This window comes from Melanaphis sacchari, unplaced genomic scaffold (genome assembly GCF_002803265.2).
Source record: "Melanaphis sacchari strain LSU unplaced genomic scaffold, SCAv2.0 Contig32_pilon_pilon, whole genome shotgun sequence".
In the NCBI taxonomy this organism is placed as follows: domain Eukaryota; kingdom Metazoa; phylum Arthropoda; class Insecta; order Hemiptera; family Aphididae; genus Melanaphis; species Melanaphis sacchari.
This window is the reverse complement of record NW_020271199.1, coordinates 1888519-1911434: the sequence shown is the minus strand read 5'-3', so window position 1 is coordinate 1911434 and position 22916 is coordinate 1888519. Positions and strand designations below refer to the sequence as shown.

Below are 22916 nucleotides of genomic sequence, written 5' to 3'. Positions count from 1 at the left end.
GTTTTTAATACATAATATGTTTACTATTAATGTGTTAAGTTTTTGATAAAGAGTATTCCAATTAATACAATAAATTGTTATAACCTGATTAATGGTTTTTTGTTTAATTTATTCCTTGTTGTTTCCAAAGTCAAGAATGCGTACCAATTCTTATATAATATTTAATTTATAGTATTTCAATTGTAGTATTAGTCATATTCCAAATTTCTCTCCATACTTATACATTTTTAAAACTAAATCATTTTATACTAAATATTTATAAAAAAAAAGAGTTAATATTTTTATTTTTATTACGCAATAGATTAGTTTTTATGTTAAAAAGAGAAATCAGACCAAGTTATTTGTTACATTTAGGGGAATCTACACTGTAATTTTTGTAAAAATTGGTATTAAAATTAAGATTAGTTTTATTTATAAGATTTTAATACTAATATAGATAATAATAATAAAAAGTGATTTATTTTTAATATTTCTGAATTACTTACATTAAACAGTTTCTTAGTATTATAAGATAATTGGGGTGAGAAATGGCTCTTTAGGATGTATTTTATTAAAAAGTTCATAGGTGCGAACTAATCAGAGAAATTTTTTTTGTAAATGTATTATTTTTCTATAATTATTAGTATTTGATCTTCAAATTAATTAGTAGGTATCTTTATTTTGATTATTAGGTTTAAGATAAAAGAATCGCTCTTTTCAAATGTTATGATAATATATTTACATAATAGCTATAAAGTGTAAAATAAATATGTAGCAGCATGAGGTCAAAGAACTTGGACACTTAGCTATAAATTCGGGTAGCGTAGTTTTTTGGCAATTAGAATAATATTAAAATATTTAGGAAAAATTTCATTATAAAGGCAATCGTCTGACTTTAAGACTTATTGCACATTATACTCCCAGCGCCATATCCACCCAAAAATGTATATGTATTAAAGTTCGCATTTATTGAGGTGGTGTGTAATTATAATATATAATATTATACCTACGTATCTCGGGCTTCAATCGGTTCCAAGCGTGACGACCGCGATAATGAAATTCTGCCACGCGGCGCGATGGCTGCGTCAAGGTCGAGGGGCTATTTAGCAGTGGGTACGATAGGGCTTGACTTAGGGGTGCAGACCGACGTGATTCCGACGATTATTATTATTATATTGTTATTGTTGTTCACTCGCGTCCGCTTGGGAAATTTACATTTTTACCGCCGATCACCCAACACCGCACGCGGTCGCAGTACTATAATGTACTATAGGCGTATTATTATATACAATGGTATTGTTATCGATAAAAATAATCGTAAAATATTAATGATTTGATCGCGCTATGTATTTATGCATATTATTTCAATATTATGTGCATGTCCCTTTCGTGTATACGCAGTATATGATATAATAACACGTTGGGACTCGGGATTCCGTAAACGACGTGCGAGCGAGCGAAATAATCATCAACGAGTACGTTGCGTGCGTATACAGAGCATCTTTCATCGCTGTTCACATTATTATTATCAATCGTACGGTATAATGCACGCTGCATACGGACATGATGTCTATACAGACTATATTGCAGACACCTCACGCCCCGTCGGTAATATTATTTGTATAAATGTGTTATATATACTCACGAAGACTTCTTTAGGCTAATTCAGAGCCGCCGTCACCGTTGCGTTCCGTGCGAAACGGCTATTATCACGACGTGGGGTGGGGTTGAACGGGGCAAGTGCAGGACGGTTGCGCACAGTGCAGTGGAAGGCGCGCCGTACTCGGTCTTTGCCCCGTCGCACGGACGTTTTTCATTTCATTCTTTCTTTCGTCGTCGTCGTTGTCGTCGTCACGCACAGACCACGGCGGCCCACGCACTACCACCGGCTGTGTTATACTTTCGATAAATCGTATATATTTATCATAATTCATAATACACGCAATTTCGTTCGCCGACTGAACACTCGTGCTACGACTGGGACCGCGGTTTATATTGTTATATTCATATACCTACCGGTAAAGAATACTGCAGCACCATCGACCTATACCATGGTACTGTTGAACTCGACGCGGTCGTCGATCGCGGGACGTCGCAACCGGATCGGAGGGCCATCGCTGCTGTTGGCAGCCTGCGCGTGCGTCTGCATATGCGGCAGTCAGGTCCAGTCGCAGAGAGCCGGCGGTGGTAATCGGGACGCGCCGGTGGTCAACATCCGCAGGCAGGGCGCCGTTTCTGGCGTCGAGGTGCCGCTCAACAAAATCGGACATCGGGCTTGGACGTATCTGGGCATACCGTTCGCCAAACCACCCATCGGAAATCTGCGGTTCGCGCCGCCGGAAGTCGATCCGCCGCCCGCGTGGAGCGGCGTCCTCGCCGGGACCGTGCACAAGCCCGCTTGTATCCCGGACCCGCCTGTTCGGCCGCATCCCGTCCACCGACTGTTCACCACAGTCACACCGGGCCCCGTCAAGATTTCCGAGGACTGTCTGTACCTGAACGTCTACAGGCCTGAAGGTAACGAGCTCGTTAGACTCTTTACATTTACCTACTTATATAGTTATATTATACTTATAGAGCTGCAGGCTACTAAGAGGTAGTTAACAGTTGAATCCAACTCCGGTCCCGAAAAAATTTACTGTCATAAGTTGTGTACTTGTCCGGGTTCGGGGTTGTTCCGCGTAGCTCTGTTACTTGTTTGTCTTTAAAAATGAATACGTACCTGACAATATTTCATTGTAATTGTTGTTATTTAGTTGTGAGTAGTATAATTTATTTATGTTGAACGTCCAGAATTATATTTCTTAAGTTATCTTGTAAGCATTCGATTTTCACACCTATCCGTTGAGTTCTTGATTTGTGTAAGAATAATTATGGTTCCATATTGAAAAAAGAGACAAAACTGTAGATAATAATGTGATTTACTGATCCATGGTTTTCGCTCTGTTTAGCATTGTCAAATTTGGTAATAATATTCGTATATATTAAGCTAATTACGAGAGCTTTTAATCATACTGTTACACATTCATACTTCTTTCATGCATTTCATATTTAGTCCTACCTATTATTAGTTTTGATACTTTAAAATTACTTTATAGTACAAAAGCAATGTTGTAAATTATTCTTGTAGAAGTAATGAAAAATTATTTTTATTATTAAACATTTAAATGCTTTTTTTACTGAAATCGTTCTAAATATTAATTAATCAATACTGAATATCAATGTGGAATATGATACAAATGATATTAAAATCTCAGTATACGATAAACTAAATTTAAAATAAAGAAAAAAATAATCATCATTCATATAGTTAAATTTCATAAAAATAAAAGTCGTGGCTAAGCTGATGGAAATCACTCATAAATATTCATTTTTAAAATAAAAGATTCGTAATTTAATTTTTATGAAAAAATTATTTAATGTAATATTAATTATATGGTATATTTATACGTTGATTTTGGTAATAAGAATTTTAATATTATGTCTATAACATAGTTTTTTTTTCTGAACTGGTACTTTTGGGTTTTGATAATTAACATGCTCTAGTCGCTGAATTCTGTAAAATTTCACTCAGCTCAGCTATGAGTATTTATATAGTAAATGTAATAATACGTTGCAGTTTAAATTTTATTTTAATTTTTATGACATTGTGCAAAAAATAAATTGAATAGGCGCGTTACAAAAAAAAAAAATCTCAGAGAGTTGATTCATAAATACAATTTTTGTCTAATAATATAATAAATTAAATATTTTACGGCTAGGTAAAAAAATGTACTTATATAGATATAATAAATGTTCATTTTGATATAGGGATATCTTACAATAATATATATTTTGTATTCGTGTATAAAAAACTGCATTATTACATTTTATTTACCTATACAGGTACCTTAATATATATTATATATATACATATATACTGTTTTAAATTGGTATACATTATGTTACTCAGGTATAGTTGAGTAAACAAATTTTATGAATTTTGAGCTTGGTATAATTTTTTTAATTATAAAAATGAAAATGAAAATTGATGGATAATATCCAAGAATATTAGTTATGATGTTACTGAAAATCTCAACTATCGCATGTCAAATTTATTTTTATATGGGTGCTGCAATATATTTTGTGTAACAATGTTCAAAGTGGTAAAAACATGCATTTGCGTGTAGTTTATTCGTTTAGTTTTAATTCATAAAAATATTCAAACAAAAAGAAAAATATTGTTGTCCCTTATTTTTTTTTATTAATGTTTTAAGTGTTTAAGAACGCTATGTAATTATTGCCATTTTATATTTAAAAAACTTCAATGTCGAGGTTTTTTTAAATACCTATTTTTTTTAATATTATGATTTAAAAATTAATTAATTTTTATAATCAAAACATGTGTAGTGATCACTGTGCAGGACAGTGCGATCGGTACCACGATTATTATTTAAACGACGTAGCACGTTCGAAGTAATCTTGAGACGTATTGAGGAATTCGGTATATTAAAAATAAAAGAATACTTTGCTTTACAAGTTACAAATAAAAAAATGTATATTTAATTAACAGTATTCTGTTAAACATGTAAGAATATTTTAAATATAAAATATCTATATTTTTTATTTATATATTTTTTTTATTATTATATTAGTAAATTTTTTCTGATGTTTATGAATATTTAAAATATCATAGGTAGTAGGTACTATTTGTTATCTACCTAAGTGCTTTTTGTAATGCATTCTTGGACTTCGTTCATCGACCAGATTTAGAATTAAATTAAGTGTGATGTTGATCTTGGTTACACATATCCATACAATATTTTAATCTACATTTTTTTATATAATATTTAGAAATTTGTATTTTTAAAAATTTAAGTAACATATTTGTCTCCATTATATATTGTTTTAATGACTAAAACTTAGTAGGTACATAAAAAATAAAAATAAAAATAAAAATAAAACTATAGTGGCGTAACTAAATTTATCATATTTAAAAATTATATACTATACCTTATTCACGTAAATATTATTATCAATCGCATATGCGTGTTAATAAATATATTAATATACCTATGTAGATATATGCATTTATTTTTTTATAAATTTCCCTAAATATTAAGTAATCGATTTCAGATATTTGTGTATTACATTAGGTACAAAAAAAGACAATAGCTATTGTTCATCGCGTTGTCGTATAAGAAATTGGAATTGATTTCACTCTAACGAGTATCGATAATGTATAATAATATACATTACATTACCATCTATTGTTTATACGTATATTTTGAGGAACTATAAAATTTTTTGTAAAATTTAGAATTGTTCATCATAAATCAACTAATGAACAATAAAATGATTTATATTCAACCTCAGACCAAATTTAAGTAATTCTTAGTAATGATAGTAGTAAAACAGAATCCTACAGTGTTAATTTAGAACTTATAATAATTGGAAACAAAAAATAACTATGAAATTTAATACATTTTGTTGAATAGAAATTCCAGGAGAATCCTGATAGGTATAATGTTTATTTAATTTAACCCTTTTTTAGACCTTATGTTTTATGATTTAAACGCTAAGATTATTATACTATTAGAGTATAATATTTATTAAACCAATATATGGCTATTCTTATGTATTAATATAGAATATTGTATTACTTCTAAATTTTATACCTAGAATCTAAATAATATAATGAAACTTGTTTTTAAAACATTGAATTGTTAGATTCACAAAAAACCATTTTTGATAGGAACTACTTTACTATTGCATTATGCAATAGTTATACTATAATGTAACTAATAATACAGGATTAATATACACAAATTATTTATTGGCTGCAGGTAAGTGGTAGGTGTATAGTGAATAAGTATTACAATTAATATATTAAATTAAAAATACGTTGTTTATATATATATTATTTTTATATATGTACTAATTCTAATTTATTTTTCATTAATATTATATCGTTTAAAACATTAATGAACTCTCAAAGTTTATTTGTCTCTAAAAGATATTATTGATTCAATATTATTTAGTGTATGTGATAAGAAATTAAAATACGTTTCTTAGTATCTATCTATATTAATAATAATTATGTGGTATGTCGTATGTGTATAAATTATAAACTATAATAGAGTAAATAGTATACATTTTTGGTAGGTGCCTAATACATTAAACAAAATATTAAAACTTAACTAATCTCATACTTCTTTATACTATTTAGTGTTTATTGTGTATTAGTAGTTAAATATAAAAATAAAATTTTTATTTTACTGTATTATTATAATTGATCTCCAAGGTGTTAATCATTTGATTGAAAATAAATTTCCTAGTAGTAAAGGAAATATCGTGCTTTTAATAATTATTTTTTATGAATTCAGTTTTTTTTTTTGTTTTGCTTAAATGTTTTTACTGTCAATTAATTCAGAACGGATATCCTGTATGGTTTTTATGTGATAAACCATACATTATACATAAGTCCTTTCGATAGTTTTTTTCCAACTAACACGCAACCATTAAACTGTAATAATGCGATATTATATAGTAATAAATTCTTAAAGAGGAACTCATAAAATTAAAAATATGTATTGTTTTATTTTACACGAAAATTAGAAAACATATTTTTCATTTTAATACGCTAGACATTATAATATTTATTTTTGATAGGTTATAGACGGTTTTCTTTGTTTTTAACTCTGTATGATATAATGGTTACTATCAGGCCAAGAAAATTAATCGGATTAGAAAAGTCGATCCGGATCGAAACATAGGTATTATATTATACTCGTGAGATTGACTTCCTTAACCGATCGCCATAATCTAGTACAATTACATCATATACAGGCAGCTATTGTCTTCACGTTTAAATAAATATATATTATCAATGTGGTCACGGTGTACCTAATCGTGTATGATATTACATGCCATACATTTGCTTATTTAAAACAATTACGTTAGATTTAACAGAATTACAAAACATAATACTAAATTCAAACCTTAACAGTTAGGTACATTACATACTATAAAATGTAATGAATAACAATATAAATTTCACCAAAAAATTTTAAGTTTGAGTTGATTGAAATCTTAAGTATTACGTGCTATAAGATTAGATTTAACTTCCGGTTTTATAGAATATTAGGAATACTCTCTAGTATTCTAAATATCAATAGGTACAAATATTACAAGCAATTATGATAATTTTATCATTAAATAATACAAATTGTTTAAGAAAAAATAATTATTAAGTGGGTGAATATCGAATGTCGTAAACATTTGAATTTGAAATGCTCAAATAAAATTAACTTGACTTTCCGGTAGAATTTGTGTTTCATGTATAGATTAAAAAACTTTAAAAAATATAGTATTTAATTTTTAAATATGGTATAAGGTATAAAATAAACAATTTTATGAATTTCTAACCATAAAATAATTTATTAATTTTCATGATTATTACTAAAAATTTTGTTAAAATTTTTACTTTAAACTCTTATAAAAAATATTGTGACTATAGATGCTTAATATTTTTTAATTGTTAAATTACTAAAGCATATGAAGAACTGTGTTAAATTTTTAAGTTTTTTTTAACAAGAAAATAATTTTTAAACGACTTTAATAAAAAAAAAAAACTAAAATAAGTTGAAAATTTCTTACATCTATAAGAAAATAGCAAAAAAAAAAAAAAAAAATCGTTGAAATATGTCAATAATATAAACATTAGTTGAAAATTTCATTTTTTTACAATTATTTGTTTTTGAATTATATAAAAAAAAAACAAAATTGATTTTTTTAAAAATTGGACTTGTGTGAAAATTTTTGTTTTTCCTTAATTTTTCATGATTATAACAATAAATATTTGAAATTTGAAGTTTAAACATTCCCATACCACTCGTAATTTTAAAAATCGAAGTATTTTATTAACATTTTATCATACAACTTATCTACAAAAAAAAAAATGTATAAACATATCATAGTAAAAACAATAGTTCTTCGTTTCGCTCAAAATCTAAAAGAAAAATACACATATTATTGCAAGATTAATGAATCAGATTAAAAATTAGATGCATATATTTTTTTACACTAATATAAAAATGAACGTTTATAATATAAGTAATAGGAATTTTGAAAATTCTAAAAATAAGTATTATATTATAAATTAAATAAATAACGGTTTAAAAATAATGAAAACACAACCATAAAAATTTGAACAATATATTTTATATTAAATTTTTTTAGTCTTCAATTATTCAATTTTTGGAAAAAGACTATGTTATTATATTAATATATGAGTATATAGGTTAGAGGACTTAACTTCATTACTGATATACTGTTAATTCCGTTGTATAGTCATATGTTATTGTAAGATGTAGCAATCGAAAGTGATAAATTAAGTTTTTATGAAGTGCAGACAGTACTAATTACTCGTTGTATTAATCAAACTCAACAACATCGCGTGAGAATACTGATGTACTGTATAAAAACAGTCACGACAGTTGTTTAAAGTATTTTCCGGGCGTCAATTTTTAACGTGGTTCTTAAAACTCAAGTCGCCTTTCGTCATTTGAGCTTATTTTGTTTATCTGATTTAGTTTTAATTTTAAATGCTTTCTGTAACACCGTCGAATATTTACTTGTAATTCGAAATTCGAATTATGTGCATGAATAAAAAAATGTATAGCTAGTTGCCTGTTTTTATATACTTATATTTCATAGTTAGATATACCTACTTGTGGAATAGTTTAATAACTAAGTTATAATTTATTGATCTTCTTATTATTATTCTATTAATATATTGTACAGTGTTTGAAATCTAAAACATTTCACCATATTGAGAATATTGGGTTTTTATTAATTATTTTACTACTTGCCGCTATTGAATTACAAATATAGCTAGTAGCTACCTGTAAATCTACGAGACAATCAGATAACATTATAGAATAGTTACATTCTTTATATCTTGACTGATTGTTAGGTAAAAAAAAAAAATACACTATATATAGCTAAAGAAATGTTTTCGATATTGTTTAATAAATGTTTTGTATAGTATAAAATATTATAAATTCTAAATGAGAATTACAAAAATAAAAACAAAAATTATAATAACCATAGTAAAAATTGAAATGTTTAATGAAATTTTTTAACACTATATTTATATATGTATTGTATATTAATATAACTAGTGATTGCTATAAATTGATTTTTAATATTATGTACATATAGTTATAACACTGCGCCAGAACGCCAGTGATTACAGGGTTGAGAAGTAATGGAATGAAAGTAACAACGTTACTTTTTTTTAACGTAGTAGGTGCGTAATTTCGTTAAAATTTTTTCCAAGTTACAGTAATATAACGAAAAATAATAATATGTATAATATAAAATTATAGAAGTAACATTATACCTAATATTTATATTAAAAAAATATATCCATCCATACGTCGTTAATGCGCTTTATTATTGATATAACTTGGTGTGCTTTCTTTCGTTTGATTAGAATTAAATACGTTATTATTTGTGAAATGTTTATTTTAAAACAATAATATTATTATTCAAATATAATATAGTGCCAGTCAGTCAAACGAATTTTCATAAAAGTAAAATGAAAAAAACAACTGTAATAATTCGCTTACCGGTTGTCGTTTATTTTAACGTATACTGCACGGAACGGTAAAGTCGTCTAAGTTGTCAATTCAAATCACGCAAGACAACTAAAAAAAAAAAAATAAAAATAAAAATAACAGACCTTGTTTATTTTTCTCGTGCACGCACAAAGTAATCTATATTGTTGTTTGTTGTAATAAAAAAGAAAAAAATCTGAAGATAGTGAATCAAGTCGATAATGTTACTGTGTATATTTATAAGTGTAACCTAGAGTCGGAAACGTAGGTAAATATTCAAACTCATAAAAGTTTGACAAGAAAAACGATTAATTTTGATTACACATAGTTAGTGAACTCAATATTATTTTACGATTGATTTGAAAAAGTGAAATAAAAAATATACAAGATAAACATTTTAACGAAAAAAAAAAAAAATTTCAGTCAAAATATCTCAGAGGACAAAATATATTCTGTAGGTAGAATATTTATCATAGAAAAAATTTTCTTTTAAAGAATATTTCATTTAAACAAAATTTGATTAATATCTTTCGTAACAACTAATAATTGTAATCTATTTTAAAATGATGAAATTCTTACTGAATTAAATTAATGTTTAAAAATTATCTATACGAACTAAATAAAATATAAATACCTAATAATAAAAATGTAATGATACAATTAATAAATATGTGCTAAAATGTTAAATGTAGTAGGTACGTAACTATTACAATTCACGGTTATAACTTATGAACAATTATTCTCCTCAAATGCTTCATATTCATCTTCTATTCATTCTTGATAGTGGTTGTAATTGTTGGAATCAAACGATTAATGGTGCACATGGAATAAATTGCATTATTATTTGGACACTTATATTTGAAATCAAATCAAATTCAGAATTCAAAATTTAAGTTACTGAAATATAGTAATAATATATATAACAGTGTAATATACTTTATTTTTAGAACTTTTTAAAGACAATTTAAGGTGAAAATTAGCTAAAATAAATAGAAAATTATGTAAACATGCGTACTTACTGTGCGTTCAAGTTTTTAAAAAATTATTTCAATGTAATAAGATTAGATCAAATGTGATTTAAATAGCAGTTATTTTGTCATTAAAATAAGTAGGTACTAAAAAAATGGAGAAAGAGTCTAATGTATAATTTATAAATAATTATTATATGACTCATGTTTATAATTTCATAGGAATTATTGGTAGGTACTACGACCTTGAATAAACAAATATTGTTATACTAAATACTAATGCAACCCGTGTAGGTAAGTCATTTATTTCACATGCGATTTCGTCAAATTAAAAGTACTACGTGCGCATTACGATATATTTTAAAACGAAAATCTAGTCGATTAGAAAAATTAACATCTGTATGAAAATATATGTATATATTGTTATAATACCTTTATAACTGCCTGAATAGGCTTCTATAATATTATACGAGTATTAGCATATAATTAGATATCTACATCGTTTTTATAAATTTTAACGGTTTATCGGTAGATAAAAATCTAAAAGGAGAGAGAGGGAAAGAAAGCAACTGCTCTGCTGTAATCGTACAGTAAATGTTGAGTGAAGCTCGTCATTGAGGAGTAAGTCACTGTAATGTAGTGTTAAATATGAATTCAATGATAAATCATTGCACACAAAAAACAATTCTCTGAACTTCAAACTGTCGTAGTCTATTTTACTAAGTATATTTTATGATAATGTATATATATATTGCTATTAAAGTAATTTATTTTACAATTAGGAATACAATTGATGGATTTTTTTTTTGAAGTGAATATTGCATTTGAAAATTTCATTTTTTGTACTCAATAATTTATATTAAAAGTTTAAAGTACCTACTCCCGAACAGTATTTTTAAATTACATCAAAATAATTAAAATCGTTATTTTTCGTTTAAATGTTTCATTTTCACATATTCTCATGATATGGAAATTTTCGTTAAAAAATATTTTAATAAATTGACGGTAATAAGGAATAGATATATGGTATTTACATAGTTTAATACATTTTATAACAGATGCTGAAGGTAAGCCTAGCATTGTATAATTATTTATACGATAATATGATAACTGTAATAATATTATATGGTATATAAACGCATACAATAACGAAATAGACGACATTATAACGCTCAAAGGCGGGTGAGCTCTGTACGTATTGTATAAGGTGTAATTTATTTTATACAAAGAAAGGGCTGGATGTAGGCTCAAAATTTATTATTCGAGGTCGCTGACCTTGATGTTGAGCACGATAATAGTTTCGTAATTTTTTACGTTTATATAGAATATTATGATATAAATAGATACGTGTACAAATACAATTTATTTGAACTTATCATGAAATGCGAATATGGCAAATACGATGATGTGTATCGTTTATGTATCATATATATTTTGTATTAATTGTAATTTATGAAGACGAATCCTATAATATAGCGCGTGGGTTTAAATCGATCAACGAGCGTCTCGTTTCAATGCTGCCGTGTTGCAAAGTTAATTTTCTGAGTAAATCGAATATAAAAATGATTATTATGCTATATAGGTCTATTAAAAATCGCTTCAATTGAAGCATATATTGTATTATTATGATTGTTAAGTGTGATCGATTTGTTGTTAATAGATTAGATAATAATATGGCATTTAAATATTTTGTGATGCGCGTTTTTTACAATGTTATTTAAAAAACTGCTCGATACGTATAAAAATGAAACTTTTAGTCGAAGATTCTGTCAAGTTTTTATCCATAAGCGTAGCTACGAACTTTTTTAAAGTTAATTTGTTTAAATTAATATACAGAGTACGTTCATTTTAATAAAATATATCAAAAATAATTACTTGAATTTTGGTTATTTAATTTATACTAAAGTTTTAAATGTTTCAATTAAAACGATAAAATAAAAAAATAAAATAAAAGAAGAACATGATTGTGTATTTAATAAAAGTGCATTATGTCTTGCAGATCATATATTATTAAGGTCTTGATTTTAGCGTATTTTTTTAAATTTTGTTCTGTATTTAGATTTTTAGTTAAGTTTTCTAAAATTGGAAATAAGTGTTTGGTTTACTTATTATTTTATCAAGTGATAGAACATGTGACTATAAATCATTTAAAACGATAACTAATATGTTTAAATAAACAAAATATAACCTAACCGTGAATCGTCTATAAATGTTAAATACACTGCTATGCTATCGAAAATTAAATAACGAGGTATTGTAGACACTTAACTCCATTACCTTCCCTGTATACCAAATATACTTATTTTCAATATTTTTTTTCATGTGATGATGTTTATCGTACAATAAACATCTAAATGTATTATGCACACTTCTACATCTTCTCAATACTAAGTTTGACAGTAAAGTTTCAGAATCGGTCATGCGAAATGCGAATACAGCTATTATACATGGTGCAAATTTGAAATGGTTACCTACTGTTGTAGGCCAATTAAGTGGTGTATTCATGTGTTAAAAGTAATCTTAGTCTGTAGGCACGTTAATTGGTCCAAGTATACAGAGTTATCTTTACAATTTTTAAGGTTAAAATTATTTCAGATGTGCACTAAAGATTCCATAGTAGTATTAGTATGATAAATCCTGGACTATATCGTAAAACTTAGAATTGGAAAGATTAGCCGAGACGTGTGAAAAATACTGAGAATACATACTAATAATCACATGTTAGGTATTTGCATGTAAAAAAGTAATTTATACACAGGAATGTATCTTGAAGCTAAAGTATGAATAGAATGATATATTTTTTAACTTCCATCCCTAAAATATATTTCAATCAAATAAAACACGCACTATAATTATATACATAATTTATTTCAAAACTGTCACTGAAATGGTAAATTAATTTAGGAAAGAAATATAGGAGTTTAATTTAATTTTATGACAATCTCTATGATTTAATGATAATGTAGATGCACTTACAAATATACATTAAACATTTATACATCAAATACTCTTGCTCATTTATAGGTTTTAATAATATGTTTTTAAGATTTTAAATAAGATTTAAAATATATATATTTATTTATTTATTTTAATAAGATTTTTAAATTTTATTTAATTATAATGGACGTGTAATCATTTTTTTAAACAATTAACACTTTTATCATTATTTGAGTTAGCAACTTAAATACTTATCAATGATTTTTGGAAAATTTTAATGTGATTGTGTTAGTTGGTATAGTGCTAAGAAAATTATCGCCCCTTTAACTTGCATATTGTATAAAATCTAATATAATGTACATTTTTTTATTTCTCTTTGTTCTACATAGGTGCGGTGCCAGAAGAAAAGTTTCCAGTTATGGTTTGGTTTCATCCTGGCGATTTTCATTGGGGAACGCCAATATATTGGGATGCTTCGGTTTTGGCCGCTAGACACAAAGTACGTTTTGCAAATAGCAAAAAAAAAAAATAGCTATAATATATTATTATATATCTGATGAAAACACCACGTTAAAAAGTGTAAACGTATCTTATTATCTTTTACGACAATACGGCGGCAGATAAATTATAAAATCGTGGTCAGCTATTAATGGTACCGCATAAATAGGTATGATGCATTTTACTGTTGTGAAATATAACAACAAGTTTATAAGTTATAGCATACAAAAAGTCGTAAGCTCGTAAGCTATAAAATGGTTACAAATAATTGCGTTTTTAATTAGAAAAACACACAAAATTAAGTACTTATAATGCATTATAAAATCGTATATATCGTAACTTTTTTCCAATTTTAAGGCTTTAACATCCCTACCAACTTAAAATAATAATTTTTTAGTATCTATTTTATTACACATATACCTATGTTACACCAATACATGCTAAACTGTACTTAGTATTTTATTCTTTGAGTGAAACGTTATAAACTTAAAAGTATTAAAATATTTTCTATTACTTATGAAATGTATTTACATTATTACAAGAGATTGTATCAAGAATATTGGCATAAATTTAAATAATATTATAATAAAAAATAACTTTATTACAATGGGAGAAATAATTTAGCGGTTATAAGCGTGATAATTTATTTTCGATTCGAGAAAATATTTACATAAGTAATTATGGAAAAAAACGTCTATGAATATTATTCATTTATTTAGAAGTATAATAAATAATTAAGAAGAAACGGTAATTATTTTTTATTTTTTTCAAAAATATTATGATTCATTTTTAGAATTTCCTTCAAAGTGTTTTTTAGGAAAATTAAACCTATTGGTACAAAATATTGACTTGAATTTTTGGTACACATTCAGGCCATAATATTAGTGTTTCACGAGCTACGTAATTGACAATTTTACGTTTATAAAATGCGTATAGTAAGTTTATTTTGAATTAAATAACGGGAGGCATTTAATTCAAAATAATAAGTCGTTGACATTTTAGAACATCGGGCATTTTTTTAACGACGATTCTTCCGGGCGATAATACGTGCGTGATTTTCTCAAGCATTTAAAATCTATACAGCATATTATTATATTATTTTGTCAATATGTAAAACGTGTGTTATCACACGGACTTGTGCCGCAGGTAATCGTGGTGACAACGGCGTACCGGTTGAACATATTGGGCTTCTACACGGACAACACTGCGGAGGCGTCGGGCAACTGGGGACTGCTGGACCAGGCTGCCGCGCTGGACTGGGTGCAGCGGAACATCGACAGCTTCGGCGGCTCGGCGCAGAACGTGACGGTGTTCGGACAGGGCTCGGGCGCGGTGAGCGTGGGCCTGCACGCGGTGTCGCCCGTGTCCCGGGACAAGTTTCACCGGGCGATCAGCATGAGCGGGAACGCGCTGCTCCGGACGGCCGTGATGCCGGCGGACGGGCCGGACGCCGTGCTGGACGCGCTGGCCGACAAGTTCAACTGCTTCCGGAACACGTTGACCGGATGCCTGCGGAACGTGGACGCCGAGGCGCTGGTCAAGGGCGGCGGCTCGCTGACCCGCTGGGGCCCGGTGGTCGACGGCCCGGCGCTGGCCAACGACAGCAGTGGCCAAGACCCGTTCCTGCCGGACACGCCGGCCGCGCTCATGGACGACGGCCGGTTCGCCGCCGTGCCGCACATGATCGGCTACAACCGGATGGAGGACGCTTTCGGCGCTTTCGACGCGTTCGACGGGATGAACGGCGGCGGTGAGGGCATAACCAGAGATCGGTTCGAGGCGCTGGTCCGGGAAGGCGTCGACGACGACGACGAGGACGATCGTCGGGCCCGTCAGTTCCGGCGACTTCAGCAGCAGCAGCAGCAGCAGCAGCAACAGCAGGCAGCCACCACGGTAACCACTGGCGAATCGGTCGGCGGACTTCCGGACGGCGGTGACGTAGCGGACGACGACAGTAACTGTACGTTCGACGCGGGCTTCGTGGTGGACACGGTCGTGTTGCGGTACGCCAGGCAGACGGACGACCCGGAAACGCTGCGCCGGAACTACGTGATCATGGCCGCGAACAAGGCGTACGGGGCCACCGGGCACCGAGTGGCCGGATACGTGTCGCGTCTGAACGCCACGTACGTGTACCGGTACGAGTATAAGCTGCGCGCGACCAAAGCGCTGCCGGCCGCCGCCGAGTGGATGGACGCGCCGCACGGCGTCGAGCTGCCCGTCGTGTGGGGCATGCCGTACTGGCCGTCGGCCTCGGCCATCGACTGGACGGCCGCCGACCGCCGGATGTCGGACACCGCGATGGCGTTGTGGACGAACTTCGCGCGGCACGCCGACCCGGCATACCGGTCGGCCGGCGTCAACGTCCGGTGGGACGAGTACGATCCGCGCAACCCCCGGGTCATGGTCCTGGACAAGGTGCCGAACATGTCGCAGCCCGAACAGGAACCCGAGTTCTGGAACGAGTACTATCCCAAGGTGCTGGCCGTCGCGCTCCAGTGCTGTCCCAATCGCACCGTGGAATCGGCGGCCACCGCCGTCCACGAGGGTCCCGGGTCGGCCGCTCTCGTGGCGCTCGTCCTGGTGGCACTGTCTTCGTCGTCGTTGGTCTCGGGCTGGCCGTCGCTGCTGGCGTGAGCACACGCGCCACACGAATGCCAACCTAATATTATTGACACGTAGTCCGGACGGTGATCACTACAGTACAATAACAATATTACGCGTTACTATGCTGCGAACTTTATAATAATATTATTGTATCGTCATCGTTCTCGTCGGGTGTGCGAAACGCGTTTCGAATATTTTTCCAATATTATACGTCGTATTCAACTGCAATGGATATCAGACAGTGCGTGTGCGTGTTTTTAAACAGTGAAAACTGCTTAATGTTTTGATTTGATAATTTTTAGTAGGTACGATGGACTATATTATATAGAGAATCTTTTTTTCTACAACCTATAGGTACATGCAGTTTTATTGATTTATGTTGTCCTTATTTATTTATCATCGTGTCATTTGACGAAAATACTATAAACTATCAATTTTTAAACGAAAACCTGTATTGAGTAATTAATTTATAGTATATATATATATACTTATATGTGCATATAAATATTGAAGTGCACAATCTATAAATTATGCTAAACTAGTATTTTTATTTTTTATTCAAATCACTGCATTTAAAGTTTAGATTAGCATATCGATGAATCGAAAATTTGATAGGGCGTGTTCTTGCAATTCACTTCTCTAATCTAACTTAAAATACATATTTAAAAAATCGATTTGGTTCTTCATTATTCGATATTTACATACGTTGAAATAATTTCAAAAATAAACTGATTTTTATAAATTTGTTTATCTTTTGTTTGAAAATCAAAAGTCGCAATAGTAGACTTATCAATAAATAAATACGAGAGAGCAGAAAATAACAAGTCTACCACGATACAAGATAATAATATCGGATGCTTTTATTATTATTTTATGTCGTTGATTGCTACAACCGCAACGGTATTAATTACTGTGTTCGTATTTCATACTTCCTGTGTATTTAAATTTTAATAAACACATTTCAAATCATTAAAAATAGAATAAATTAACTGTTTAAATCAATGAGAACTTGCAATTCTATCGGTTGAAATTAATTTTTTTTTCTCCATCAAATGGGTTTGCGTTTAAATATTATTGTCTATAAAACATTGATGCACATAATATATCAGATGTGATCATAATATTCGTCGTTTTCTATTATTTATTTTTAATTTACTTATCTCACATATGAACAGAGTTGTGTAAATTGAGTCAATATTTCTAATATTTCTTTATCCATAATATAAAATATATATTTGTCGACTATTGGTTACCTAATAATTGATCTCAGAAGTATAAAAACAAATATTTTTTTTAAAAAATTAATCACTATGATCTTTTAAATTATGTTCAATAAAGGTTGCATAAAAATATACTCTTAATAACGTCCAAGATTGGTTCTGCTGTTTAGTTCTATACTTAACCATTAATTTGCGGGTATAATATTCTAATAAATAAAATACGTATCGTAACATAATATTATATCGCTGTAATTTGTTTGTTGAAATTCATCCTTACTGCACTTTTTTCTAACATTTTTAAAAATGTTATATAATATCTTATTGTAAATGTCTTGTATTGAGTTGAAGATGTATATTTTACAACCATCACTCACATTTTATTTTTGTTTACGATAAATAGATATCCAATTTACCGATAATTATTTTTAAATATTATATATATATAACTATAGTTATTTCATTTATATGTTTATGTACCTACACTATATTGTATCTGTAATGTCACTAATGTATTATTGTTTATTATAGATAGATATTAAAATTTATAATTATTCTGTTATTTTTGAAATCCATTTGAGTTAAAAATATTCATATAATTATTGAAATCTTAACACTATGTCGTATTAGATACATATTAGTATTATAGGTTCCATTTTCCATCGCGTGGTGCTTTATATGTATACAGTCAAAAGAAAATAAATGATAATTCCTTATTCATTGTACATAATATAATTTGACTATACGAGTATAGTTATAATAATATTAATGGACTATATAATTTTATCATTTATTTTCAAAAAGATCTCATGTACATAGTTAACTTAGATACAAATAAATAATATTGGCTAATACTGTTGTTGTTGTTGTGTTGAAAGCTATTGCAAAGCTTGCAATTTTTTTTGGTTCTGATTTAGATTATTGAAATTAAACTTTTTGATCACATTACAGAAAAAGTGTCGAATACTATACAACTATACAAGTATGGTTATCATATATACTGTGATTCATACCATAATTTATTAAAATGTACCTAATTATAGTGTTTTAATAAAAATACTTATCCTATGTTTGTTTTTAAATTTTAGAATAACAAAATTACTTAGTAAAATAATTTCATTATTTTTGAATTAATACTTTAAAGAATAGAATAAAACTCAAATTAATGAAATCCAAAAAATCCATACCATAACTGGGCTTTGATTTTAGTATACAAAGAAAATTAAATCCTGGCGCAAGTCAGATTCTGGTCCCAAGATTTTCAGAGGATTTTGTGTTACAATTGTTTACCTATTAATTATTATATAAATAATTAATATCTGCTATGAATATTTGAAACATTTAAGACATTTTTAATTCAAAATTGAAATAAAATAACCTATTTATACAAAGTAGTTGAAAATAACAGTTTTTGTGAAATTGACATAAATATATATTATGATATTTTAAACATTATATTGATACCATACGCATATTCATAATTATATTATATTATAATATATTCTAATTATATCTATAACATACAATCGAATCTTAAAGTTACTTTTAATATTATAATAAATATAAGCATTTTTATATAAATAGAACATTAATAATACCAATGAATAATAGGTAGGTATTATATTATTCTCTGTTTGAAAAAACTTTACTGAATAAATTGCGTTTGCTTATCAATTTTTTCAGCATAAACTTAAAAATTGATAAAAAAATATTTATCCACACATGATACATACTATAAATAGTACACTATAATATTTAATATACATTTTAATAAAAATGTTAATAAAAAAAAATATTTGAATTAGAATCTAAAGGTATTCATTTAATGTAAGTGTACTCGTAAATATAATTAAAACTTGATTATCAAATATCATTATTGTCTATTTAGGCAATTTTTATTCGTCTGACAAATAAAATATAACCATAATTTAATTTTGATAAAATTAAGTTTCATACTAAATAATAACTAGTGTTCAGCGTCAAACTGTTGGATATTTTTTTTAATGCTTTGAGACCATTCAGTATATAGGCTTAATATTATAGGTAAGGAAACTTAAATAATATTAACAATTGATAATTTTTTGAAACTCGAACTTGTCTACGAGTTATAATTACTAGTACATTCAATTGGGTAAAGTAGATTTATTTATTGTTTATCTGAAAAAAAGAAGACTTTTTTATTTACATTAATTTGATCTAATCATCTAAATATAAATAAAAAAAAAAAAAATTGTATAAATAAATATAAATTACTGGTACATGGAATTCTTACATTAGGTACCTAGTTGTTTTACATTAAATAAGCAGATATTCTATTTAATTAAATGTCTTAAACATATTATAGTGATACAATATATTATTAAACTAGTTTTTATACAACACTTTATTTAATGTCGTTGGACAACTGAAATAGTTAAATATCATTTAATTTTTTTAGATTAACTACACTAAAATTCTAATATTATCTATATACAAAAGTAAATACATAATTTAAGGTATCTATATGTATATTACAGCTACTTAGTTAATTTTAAAACGCAATAAATGGTTGTTTCATAATAAAAGACTTAATGTCTAATAATGTACTTTGAAATGCTATATGACTAGATGATTAAGTATCCTATAAATTATACATAAATATTGCATACTAAATCATTATTTTTTACATTAATTTCAATCAAAATTTATTAAGATTTTCAGTCAGTATCATATTATATACTAAAATAAAATATTATATCATATTAAATATATTACACAAAATATTAATTTCAACTTGCAGTTAACAAATATTTCTTAAAGACGAATAAAGGAACAAATTTATAAGTATATATAGTTAAGTGAGATAGTTTTTTGGGTGACATTCGACATTGGCACATAAACTAATTTAAAATAAAATTGGTTTTTATAAAACAACACGCATGATATATGCATTGTTCTGAAGTATTAAATTATTGAATTAGAATAAGTAATACAGTATTATTATTGACGGTATTTAAAAAATGTAATAATTTTACTTGAAACTCTTTAAAGAGATTATACAAACACATATATACATTTCAGGTTCTACTAGCCAGAATAAAAATATGCGTATATTATTAGAACACAATTATTCATGTACCAATATAATTATAGGAAATATTTGTCCTATAATACGTAAGTACTTATATACATTTTTACATCAACTATATACCTTCTAGTGATATAATATTATTTATGTAAATAGCTATTTACAAAATATCAAATTTAAAGTTGGATACCTATGTAACATTTATAAAATATAAACTCAATTTTATTTTTTTTTAGTAGTTATTAATGTAGCATGATTATTAATCATAAAGTTTTATATTATTATAAAACGTATAAAAAAATGTTGTTCTTGTTCCAAAGAAATGTATATGTAATTTTAAGCAAAACGCTGTTAAAATTGTTTCATCATACAAATATTGTTTTTATCATACAATCATATAAGTGTATTATCAATAGAAATTTAAGTTTTTAACATGGCATTGTAAAGAATATTTTTATACACCATGATAATAATGAATATTAAGTGATTGATATCAAATCAGTATTTGTAAGAAGAATAAAATAACTTGAAAAAATGCTTCTCATAATATTTTTTAAATGTTTTGGAAATTTTATGTTTAATAAAAGATTTGAAAAACATTTTGTAGGAGTGCATTAAAAGTTAAATACATCGATTTATTGAAAAACGAATTTTAAGTATATACCCTAATGTCTGTATAGTATCTATTATACGTAAAATAATACATGGAAATTATGATTTTTTTTTTTTTTTTTTTTTTTTTAATGAAACAATGTTTACAGTTCTTTCATTTATTTTAATAATGATAGGTAATTAGTATAAAAATATGAATTTTTTCACTGAATAATGTCAATTCGTTTTTTTATTTTGGGTCAATTTGCATTTATATAAATTCTTTCAAGTTGTTTTGGAATGTTTTGTCTGAATAATTTTTAATAAAAACTAATGAGGTCCTCAAGTACCTAAAATTATTGCACAAGTTTTAATTTAATTTGCTCAGAATAAATATTTATACTTACTTATACATATATATAATTTTACTTTGAAAGCTTTTGGCTTTAAGCCCTTCGAACTTCAAAACCTTATTAATATCATTTCAGTAGAAATATTTTGTACGTTTTTAACATTTAATATATTATTTATTTGTTATCTTAGTTTTTTAGTCTTGTCTTACTAAACGTTCTTTATTTTATTTATATAATTTTCTAATATTTGTATCAGTTGACTTATGTATTTATATCATATTAACAAATTCATCGTTTATTTATACAGTTAGAAAGCAAGGGATTTGTAAAAATAATCTCCAATGATACACCGTTAAATAATAAATAGAGTGCATCATTATTAACATTTAACGGACATTTTAAAGTTATAAATTATCGTTACGCTCGCAGGCTAAGGATCTGTATAATATATATTGTACAAGAACAATGAAATAAATAATAATTAATTATTATTAGTGTATTTTATTGATTGACGAAGAAGCGGCGGGGATCTGTTGTGTAATGTATTCTATAAATTGTATTATATACTTTGGCAACCTGGTCCACATTAAAGGGAGGTACCCGCTGTCCGTTGGATCGCCACAATATACCCGGCTGAGGCCATTCGAAAAGGGTCTCGATTAATTGCTTAAAGCCTCTCACGAAAGGTATGGGGTTTCATATCCTCGGCGCATGGGCCATTGGTATCTATACATATACTTAACACTAGAATAATGTGGTTCGTAATAATAGAAGTAATCAATATGAAATTAAACGAGATAAATCTGGAAGACTAGGACAAAATTATTTCATAATGACAATACTATTCCATTGAAAAGACAACATACAAGTCTTATTAAAATTAATACTTCCGTAATAAAATCGTTCCGAACGAACCGATCAAAATATTTCACGCTTAGCAGTTTGTGGTGGTTGATAGATGGAATTTTTATTTTTATCCTAAATTTAATATTTTATGTTGTACGAAAAAGTTCTTCTTAACTTTAACTCTTAAAAAGTTTTTATTTTGAAATCAAATCGAAAACATATGCCCTGGTCTGTACCAGAAAAATTGAATT

At 28.3% G+C, this 22916-nt stretch overlaps 1 protein-coding gene across 1 annotated transcript; it reads left to right on the top strand.

The window, feature by feature from the left end:
- The first annotated feature begins 1825 nt into the window (after positions 1 to 1825).
- LOC112596585 (cocaine esterase) lies at positions 1826 to 17011 on the top strand. Its single transcript, XM_025342345.1, has 3 exons — positions 1826 to 2496; positions 13876 to 13985; positions 15131 to 17011. The coding sequence occupies exons 1-3, from the start codon at positions 2031 to 2033 to the stop codon at positions 16619 to 16621; spliced, it is 2067 nt and encodes a 688-aa protein (XP_025198130.1). The 5' UTR covers positions 1826 to 2030; the 3' UTR covers positions 16622 to 17011.
- Positions 17012 to 22916: the final 5905 nt, after the last annotated feature.